This window comes from Halichoeres trimaculatus, unplaced genomic scaffold (assembly GCF_033239565.1).
Source record: "Halichoeres trimaculatus isolate MK-OKI-2021-1 unplaced genomic scaffold, fHalTri1.1 fHalTri1_scaffold_8, whole genome shotgun sequence".
Taxonomy (NCBI): Eukaryota; Metazoa; Chordata; class Actinopteri; order Labriformes; family Labridae; genus Halichoeres; species Halichoeres trimaculatus.
Genome location: NW_027437186.1, coordinates 25,770,017 through 25,779,676, shown reverse-complemented (window position 1 = coordinate 25,779,676; position 9,660 = coordinate 25,770,017). Strand labels below are relative to the sequence as shown.

Here is a 9,660-nt window from a genome sequence, read left to right as displayed (position 1 = left end):
ATCCACAAACTGTCTCGATTAGGACTGAATATTACCTGTTCCTTATCCACACATTTCTGCAACCATAGTAAAGTGGGCATTTGATGCCATCTTAGTCTGATTTTTGATTAGATAAAATAGTCACTTATTCTCTAATAATGTTTGAATTTCTCAACTAATATACACGATCTTTGAATCAGGAACAACATTGGGGGTGGAGGTTCTTCTTCTTCGTCGTCGTCCAGTTCCATGTTGGATTGGCTCTGATCTTTTAGGCACTTTACCGCCACCTACTGTTTGAGTGTGTAACAGCGTCAATTTCCTTCCCCTGAATGGAGCCTGTTTGTTCAATGAGCCCGTTCTTTTAAGGTAAATATTGTCGATGTTCAATGTAAACACATCTCATCCCCCTCAATTAAATTAGTAATCATAAAATTAACAACAACAACAACAACAATATTATTATTATTATTATTATTATTATTATTATATTTTATCATTATTATTGTTGTTGAATGTAGAGTGTGTTGAGAGTGTGTGTTTTGTGTGTTGAGTGGCTCTGTTCTCTGCAGTGTGTCTTAAGGCCTGACTCAGTGTGTAATCTCAGTTTGTCAGACCACAGACACTTGGCTGCATACCTGTGGATCACATGTCTCTCTTAGTTTCTCTGAGGAGGTTTAGATCCGGCAGAAGAAGCTCAGAGAGAGTAATGAAGGAAAACAAATGGCTGTTCTCTCCTGCTAAGGTAAAGTCTAAAGTTTGCCCTGAAGCGCTGAGGCAGAAAGAGCTCAGTGAAACACTGCAGGGAGACATTTTCTTTGATTTCAGGAGCAGCTCAGACATCAGCAGCAAGAAAAAGAGACACACCAGAAGGTAAAAAATATGAATTTTCAGTTTCTGTCAAACCTCTTTTCTCAGAAGGATACCAGAATGAAACAGGAAACGGATATTAATTTCAGAACTTTGTGTTAAAACCAGAGATCATCTCTCATCTAGAGGTTTACTGTGTGATTTTATAAAACCACTCCTCTAAAACAGACTGCATTAACATAATATACTATTATTTATTATTTCATTTTATCATTGATCTCAGCTTATTCATCAGTATATTTAACCCTTCCTCTACATATATTCACAGACATAGAGACCTGACAGAAAGTGTAAGGTTCATCAGGTCGTTGACAGGAAGTCACCTGACCACCTGAACAAAAGAGCTGAAAAGAAATCCTGTGAGTAAAAATAACTGATGGAAACAGTATCCTGCTTTATGTGCAGTATCCTGCTTCATGCATATATCCAGCTTCACATCTAGTAACCTGCTCAATGTATGTATCTCACCTCACATAGAGTTTCCTGCTTCATGTTTGCACCCTTTCATGTAAATAACAAGTTCCTAACAAGTTATGATTTTTTTTTTTTGCATCACTGAAAAATGTTCCATTTTTATAGAAGACCATACACCAAGCTTACCAAGCTCTGTTGATGCCAGTGGTCAGAACTAGACTGGTTTGTGTGTTGAATGTGTGTGTGTGTGTGTGTGTGTGTGTGTGTGTGTGTGTGTGTGTGTGTGTGTGTGTGTGTGTGTGTGTGTGTGTGTGTGAATGTGTGTGTGTGTGTTGTATGTCGTATTGTATGCAGTGCTGTCAGCTGTAAAACTATGTCCTGTGTCTTTATAAACTCTGTTTGTTTAAGGAGGAGTCTGAGGAAACAATGGTCTCCTCCTTTCTTTCCTTCTTATTCTTCTCCTCTGTCCTCCTTTTTCTTGATCCTCACTGTCCTTATCATCTCTTTCCTTCTTTTTCTCGTCTCTTTCCTTCTTTATCTCATTCTTTCTTATTCTAATTTCACGTTTCATTCTTTGTCAAACATTTCTATTTTCAGTCCACAAGTCATCCAGGAAAAGCTCATTTTACTTCTGCCTTTGTGTGTGTGTGTGTGTGTGTGTGTGTGTGTGTGTGTGTGTGTCTCTCTCTCTCTCTCTCTCTCTCTCTCTCTCTCTCTCTCTCTCTCTCTCCTTCTGAATGCCTGCGGGGTGACATCAAACTGGTTTATCAGGTGGTGGTAAAGGTGAAGAAACTGTAACTTTTATCGAGTCCCACCTGAGCGAGCAGCACGCGGACAGAGTGGAGGATGACGACGGGTTCAAAGTTCAGAGGAGGAAGAGTTTGAGAGAAAACAGCAGCCGGGTGAGTCCAGCCAACCGAGCGGCCTGTTCAGAGGATATAAAGAGTTTATAACATGTTCTGACTAACATGTGTAGGTGATCGTATGAACACTAACATGTAAGGGCGATTATACAAACACTAACATGTGAAGAGGAACATAGAAACACGGGAAACTCTGACGTTAACATGTGGACTTGAGTCCCATCTTCAGCCTCGGTGTATCGCCACGGTGTTTCAGTTTCTGTCGGCAATCTTTCTGTCTGTCTTTATCTGTGTGCGTATGTGTGTGTGTCAGCGGCTGTTTGATTTTACAGACAGCCAACTGATTATGTTTCGTTCGCAGATTTTGTGTCTGCCGTGTCTGTTGTCGGTCTACAGAGCTTTATTTTGAAGTTTTGTTTCCTGAAATGGTAGAAAGCTGCTCGGGTAACGTTTGAAAGTAAAGTTTTTGCAGGGCAGCCACACCCTCAGTGTTCCCTGAGGTTAGACTGACTTCATTCTGTTACTCACAAAGAATTTAACCCTTTCACTGCAGCTGAGACCAGCGTCATGTGCTCGTAGATCAGATACAGTAAAGTTATATTAATATTAAACTGTTTTAAATGAGTTAATAGAGATTAATTAGTACAGTGTTTTTGTGATACAATGACAGGAAGTCAAACATTTCACAATAAAACCAGTGAAACAGCTGAGGATAAAAACAGGTTTTGAATAGTTTTAATATAAATTAACTTTTTTCCTCTGAATGGTGAGGTTGGCTCTTACACAGAAAAAGATCTTAACATGAGTATGTAAAAATGTTAGTATCATGTGTGTGTGTGTGTGTGTGTGTGTGTGTGTGTGTGTGTGTGTGTGTGTGTGTGTACATATGAAATGACTGTGTTTACATACTCATATATTTTCGTACATTATATTCTGTGTTTATATATATATATATATATATATATATATATATATATATACATGTATGATATATTTCAACAGCAATTTAAATGAAGCAATACACTGTGTGATGTATCATAATATTGTTTATTTTGGCTCCGCCCCTGCAGGATGGCCCGGCGCTCTCAGTGTTCCTCTGCGGGGGACAACCCTCTGGATCCGAACTACCTCCCTCCTCACTATAGGGAGGAGTACCGTTTGGCTGTGGACGCTCTTGTGGAGGATGACCTGGACGGGTACTATCAGTTCCTCCTGAAGGCAGATGTGGTGGACTTCTTGTCCGTGTCAGAAATAGAGTATATTCAGGGATCAGTTCGAGTCCCTCAGCTCAGAGAGCAGCCTGAACACTGTTACCTGGAGGGTGGGGATGATGGATCTTCAGACACATACTGGCCCCTCCACTCAGACCTGGACGCTCCTGGTCTGGACCTGGGCTGGCCTCAGATCCATCACTTCATTGGACCCACTGAGGTCACAACTCTGGTGAACCCTCCAGAACCCAACATGCCGAGCATCAAAGAACAAGCAAGACGGCTCATCAAGAATGCCCACCAGGTAAACTCAACTGTCTGTCTTCTTCTGTTCTTTGTGTTTCTTGTGTTTGTCCAGGTGTATTATTGTGTTCTGAAGTTTATATAACCTGTATGTGTTTATTCACAACCCCTTTTATTTATTTATAACCTTTATTTCTCTGGGGAGTGTCTCTGAGATTAAAGATCCCTTTTGAAAGAGACCTGTCCAAGTATGGCAGGAACTCAAAGTTCAAAAACCACGAGTTATGCATGTATGCAAGTTTTAGTACGTCAAAGGTGCTTCTTAGCCGGGCAGATCAGCCTGGTTAGAAGGCGCTGACAATGAGGAAGAGATAGACTGTGTCTAGGTGTCTGATTCCACAGGTGAATAAATAAATGACAGGTATGTAATGTGTTTCCCTGACATTATACATGATGCATACTTAGCTTAAACCTTCGTTTATCATGTCCAGAGGGTGAACAGACCATTTGTTTAGTGTTCCTCACAGCCCAGTGCTCTGAGATGTGTCCGTAATGTGTGACGTTAGTGAATCCTGGTTATATCCTACCAGTGCTTACCTACCAGCTACAACGTCACCAAGCAGAGCTAACGTAACCTCACTCTTCATTTTGTTGATAGACTCTCAGGTTTGAACAGATCACTGCAGAATAACTGCTGCATGTGGGTTGGTATGAACATTATCACAAAAGCTTAACCCATATTTTATTCCTGCACTCTATCGCTCTCCTATTTCCTCTGTCCTGTTTCTGTTTGACAGTTCCGCGCCAGTGTCCACTCCTTCTGCTCTTCTGTCCTTTTTCTGTTTGACAGTTCAGCTCCAGTGTCCACCATCACTGTTAAATTTATCACAGAAATCCTTTTCAAGCAGAGAAAAATAACAGATCTTACTTCTCTCTTCTACACTTTGCCAGCCAGTGTGGTGTTGTCATCAAGACTTTGCTGTTAATGGATTGGTCAGGTTGTCCACAGATTTCAAGAAATATCATTTAGAAATGAGACATATTGGTACTGATAATCTCATTTTAATTGTGGATTATGAACAGGAAAATATTTAAATGTTGGTTTACTTCAAGATCCCTCAGAAAGTCTTCACAGGGCCCACAAACTGATTTCAGAGTTCAAGCCTCAGGTTGACATTTTCTACAAATGGCTGAAAGATGTTTACTTTATACTGTTGTTTTTTCATTCATCTTAGGTGGTTGCCATAGCTATGGACATGTTCACTGATGTTGACATATTTGCGGATATTGTTGGAGCTGCAATGAGGAATGTGGCTGTGTACATTCTATTGGACAAAGAGAATGTCCATCACTTCATTAACATGGTGTCCAACTGTAGAGTCGACCTGCAGAGCCTCCAGGTGAGCTAACAATGGTTCCTCCTTATCATAAACATTACAGTCTCAGCTATTGTAACATTGATTCACAGTAATACGAGTTTATGTTTCCAGTTTCTGCGTGTGAGGACTGTCTCTGGAATTACATATCACTGCCGCTCGGGAAAATCCTTCAAAGGCCAGATGATGGATCGCTTCCTGCTGACTGACTGCAGGGCAGTGCTGAGTGGAAACTACAGGTGGTCTGATCTGTGTGACTTCATGTTCTTACAGGTGCATTTAGTTTGTTTGAGACCTTTGAATTGACTTCTTGTCTTTTTACAGCTTCATGTGGTCATTTGAGAAACTCCATCGCTGTATGGCTCACCTGTTCTTGGGACAACTGGTCTCTACCTTTGATGAAGAGTTTCGTATTCTGTTTGCTCAGTCTGAGCCGTTGACGATTGAAAACACGCTTCCTCCAGTGGAGGACTTCAACCCCCTACAAAAGAGGAGATACTCAAGTGAAAGACCGCTGATCTACAGAGAGCCTCGCAAGTTTCTCTCCCTGGACACACCTCATCCAGATGAGTGGGTGAGACATTCCCAGGATGACCGTACAGATCTGGATTGGAGAATGGCGCCTCTGAAGAGACCAGAAGTTCTGTATGGCCCAGCAGATGTGTACAGCAGATTTCCATCTCAGCAGTCACGCCTGGATCCATCTTTTGATCAGGGCCCCTCCAGGATGCAGATGATGGAAAATCCTTCCTTTAAACGTCACAGTTACGCTGAAGGTGGTCATGGTCGGTTCTCATATCCATTCATGCAGCGACAGGGGATGCAGGAGTCTGAGAACCAGGGGCGTCAGTTTCACAGGGGGCAGCAGCCATATCCAGGACCAGGAAGAGATGCAGATTATAGCCAGGACAGATTCTGGAGCCATGACTTTGGTGCATCAGATCAGTACTCTGAACCTGGTTTACCTCCAGAGCTAGAACCTCATGATAACTTTGACCCAGTCCTAAACTATTTATCATCTACCAGAAACACAAACTTTGACCAAGGTTCAGAGAAAACGCCGCCTGCAGCAGATTTACTATTCAGTTCATCACAGCCCAGAAGACTGAGCGTAGGCCAGCCCTATGTCTGCCAAACATCCCCCACACCTTCAAATCCAAGTGATCAGAAACATTTTTTCTCAGAGACCAATCCCAACCGTAAGGATCCTTCTGTGAAACGAGGGCTGAGAAACTGGAGGATTAGTTCTTTCCTCAGTGCATATGATAATCCAGAAGATGAAGGGTTACCTTCAACACCACCTAATGCACCGGAACCTTTTGACGATCCCTCCGATCCCATCCATCAAACAGCACCAGGCCCAGATTTATCAGTTGCTAAAATCCCTAATGTCAGGGAGTTTAAGATCCCTGCCCTTCCCAGGGCTAGCCAGATGCCAAGTTATGCCAAAACTACAGCCAGAGAGCAGCCAAAAAAACCTGCTGAAATACCTACTCCAGAATCCAGATCTACACCAACACCCTCAGAATCATCATCTACGACTGAAGGGGAAAAGATGGAGGAGGTGGAGTCAAAGGAACCCAAAACCATCCAAAGGGAGGAATCGTTCCGCAGGAAGTACAATGCAGCGGTTCAGAGGACTTCCAGGTTAAGGTCATCTCTTATCTTTAGTTCTCTGGACCAGCAGCACCCTGCCCAAGATAGTAAAACTGCTCCAAGTCCACAAGAAGAAGAAGGGGAAAAGAGCGAGTCCGAGCATAAGAAGCCACCTTATGTGTCTCAGGTTTTTGGTCAAAGGCGGTTGACTCCCAGAGAGCCTTTTGAATGGAGTCGTTATGTTAAGTCCTCTTTAGGAACAGACTCACCAAAAGCAGACTCCGAGAAGGATGAGCAATCAGAGGACATCTCTGACATCAAAGGGTCAACAAAACCACCACCTGTGGAGCAGTTGAACACCTCTGCATCACAGCCCCAATCTAGTTGTCCAGAGGTCATAATTGATCCACCAGTACCACTAGGTCCGCCAGTTTCACTGGTACCACCAGGACCACAGCACAAACCTTTACCCTCTGCACCAGTTCATGTAGATATGAGCGACCCTGACATGAGGCTAATGTTTTTCAAAGAGCTAGCAGCAAAACGGAAAGCGCAGAAGGCTGCAGAGGCTGCAGAAGCTGAAAAGAACAAAGACAAGGTTTCTGTGAAACCAGCAGCTGAGGACACAAACCGTGAGACTGTGAAAGAAAAGGGAGACTTCCCGAAGGACACCTCAGACACCACAACTGATCCTTCAACACCCTACCATTTCTCTGACAATAAACCTGCTGCAGAGGATGCTGGGAAAACCCAATCAACAGAATCACCAAAGTCAGTCGGTCAAGGTTCAGATCTTCAAGTTCAGCCTAACCTGGAGGACAGCTCTGAAAAACCTGCTCTGAACTCCAAAGACACTGAAACCAGAGCTTCAAATGACTCATCTAATAAGTTAAAGAGCAGCCAGTCAGTAGCACCAATGCATGTATCTGCAGAAACACCTGTGCCTGAAGCACCTGAGCCTGAAGCACCTGAGAAACCAGAGCTGTCAAGTCCTCCTGAGAGTCAGAAAAGTCCCAGTCATCCATCTACTCCAACCAGTGCTGCCCCTGTTAAAGGCCCTGCTGTTGCACACAGTACTGATGACTCTGAAAGTTTCTATCCGGATTCTCCCTGTCAGGATCCCCACCCACCCAGTCTTTCAGTGGGGACCCTGTCATCCTCTGAACAGTATGCTAGACCAGTCCAAAGCTGTTCTGGTCTCATTCCTATTGATTCCGGTTCTTTGAACCGTCCCAGTCATTCACCGTCAACACCTACTCCACTTCTCTTTCCAGCTCAGACCATGTCTGCAGATCTTCCCTCAGAGGACTCAAGCTCTTTATTCATGAGTGGATCCTCAGACCATGCTCAATCCGAGAAGGGAAACTTACCCATCAGCCAGTCACAGTCTGAGTCTACCCCGCATCCTGTTTCCCCATTAACATTGTCAGACACAGCTCCAGCTGTTTCCTCCACTGTTCAGTCTGACGTTTGTCCTGAGTCAGACACTTCCTCTCTACAGTCCCCTAAAGAAGCTGAAACTGAAGCCTCTCCTAGCATCGGCCTTCCTTTGTTGGATTCTTGTTTACCTCATGAACCTGACCCAAAGAGTCAACCTGTTCAAACAGAGACAATGCATCTGTCCAGCACCACAGAAGCTCCTCAGACTGATCCAGACTTAACTCCTAAAACCTCCCTGCCACAAACAGCTGAATCTACTGATTTCTCAATAGAAACAACCCCAGCGTCTGACCTCCAGCTTACACGTCCTGGTGACACAGGACCAGGATCTCATCCTGAGACTCCGTCTGTTTCAACCTCTGAAGCCGAACAAACAGGAAGCCCATCAGATTACTTCTGTCCTGACAACTCGCCGACAGCAGATCCAAACCAAGCTCCCACCCTGATAGAAACTCTGAAACTGACTGAGCCTGAAACAGACCCATCTGTACCTGATGAAAACACTCATATGGACTCTCAAAGTGAAGTCAGCACAGAGTCTGGACTCCCTGATCCCTTGGAGAAGGAACTTGAAGGTAAAGAGGTCACAGATCAAAGCACCATTGATGTTTGTAGTGAGAAAACATGTGAACGTCTAGAGATGGGATCAGATGGAGCTGTTCCTCCATCCCTTCAGTCCAGGAAATCGTCTCAGTCACGATACCTCTCATCTACAGCCAACGTGCTCTCGAGCAGTAATCTGAGAGATGACACCAAGCTGCTTCTGGAGCAAATTTCCGCCAACAACCAAAACAGGAACGAGGTGGCCAAAGAGTGCGCCTTCACAGACGATGAGAAAGAGGACGAGGCTGACAAAAACGCAAAGAAGGACAAGGAGAGAGGGATCCGACTTGGCCGAGGACCACCCAAGTCCAGCCAGGAGCGGGACAAAGTGCTAGAGAAGATCCAGAGCATGAGGAAAGAGAGGAGAGTTTACAGCAGGTTTGAGGTATGAACATATTAAATGAAAATTTCAAATGCACGCTTTGAAGAAACGTTTTGATTATGGATTAAAATGTGTTTTTTATGGGTGTCTGTAATAAACTTCGTGTGTGGGAATTTACAGATGGCTCCTTAACCAGGACCTGAAGCTGAGGATGAAGAGAGCACCGTCAGTATGATGACATAAAACTCTCCCTGATTATTATATAAATATGATATACATATATATTTACCCTGTGTTTGATGTGAAGCGATTTAAACCTAACGTCCCAGCAACCTGTACTGGTTTCACTGTGAGAGAAAAACATATTTACTGACTGCAGAGGGAGTGTGCAATGTTTGAATCTTTACATGAATAAACCATTGAGTATCTGATGCACAGCTTTATATTTTACTATTTCACAAACAAGATGTTTGATTTTATTATTTTAGTTTGTGAAATATGAACTTATTCAGACTGTTTTTCTGCTGTAAATAAACAACAATATTCTTTATTTTAACAAAATATAAAATTAAAAACAATCTGATGAAAGTCTTTGAAATGCCGTGTTATTTTGTCTAATTTACAGTGATCCAGTTAAAGTCACTGAGGTCAAAGGTCATGGCACCCAAACAACATAAATCCCTAACTGTATTAATTGCTGTATAAAGACTGTCAGAGACACTTGCCACCTTTCAATAAGTGAA

At 43.2% G+C, this 9,660-nt stretch overlaps 1 protein-coding gene across 1 annotated transcript; it reads left to right on the top strand.

Annotated features, from left to right (window-relative positions):
* The first annotated feature begins 185 nt into the window (after positions 1-185).
* On the top strand, positions 186-9,447 carry fam83ha (family with sequence similarity 83 member Ha). The gene is made up of 10 exons (XM_074676500.1): positions 186-348; positions 642-724; positions 808-852; positions 1,118-1,208; positions 2,035-2,165; positions 3,197-3,641; positions 4,816-4,980; positions 5,071-5,195; positions 5,281-8,980; positions 9,098-9,447. Exons 6-10 carry the CDS (start codon positions 3,198-3,200, stop codon positions 9,107-9,109), a joined length of 4,446 nt encoding a protein of 1,481 aa, XP_074532601.1. The 5' UTR covers positions 186-348; positions 642-724; positions 808-852; positions 1,118-1,208; positions 2,035-2,165; position 3,197; the 3' UTR covers positions 9,110-9,447.
* The last annotated feature ends 213 nt before the right edge of the window (positions 9,448-9,660 follow it).

What these genes read in the sequence shown, in the direction of transcription:
- fam83ha (XM_074676500.1), top strand. Translation starts at nt 3,198, where the DNA reads ATGGCCCGGCGCTCTCAGTGTTCCTCTGCGGGGGACAACCCTCTGGAT. An exon ending in TCGACCTGCAGAGCCTCCAG is followed by an intron (nt 4,981 to 5,070) that starts GTGAGCTAACAA and finishes TTATGTTTCCAG; the next exon opens with TTTCTGCGTGTGAGGACTGT. An exon ending in GTGCTGAGTGGAAACTACAG is followed by an intron (nt 5,196 to 5,280) that starts GTGGTCTGATCT and finishes GTCTTTTTACAG; the next exon opens with CTTCATGTGGTCATTTGAGA.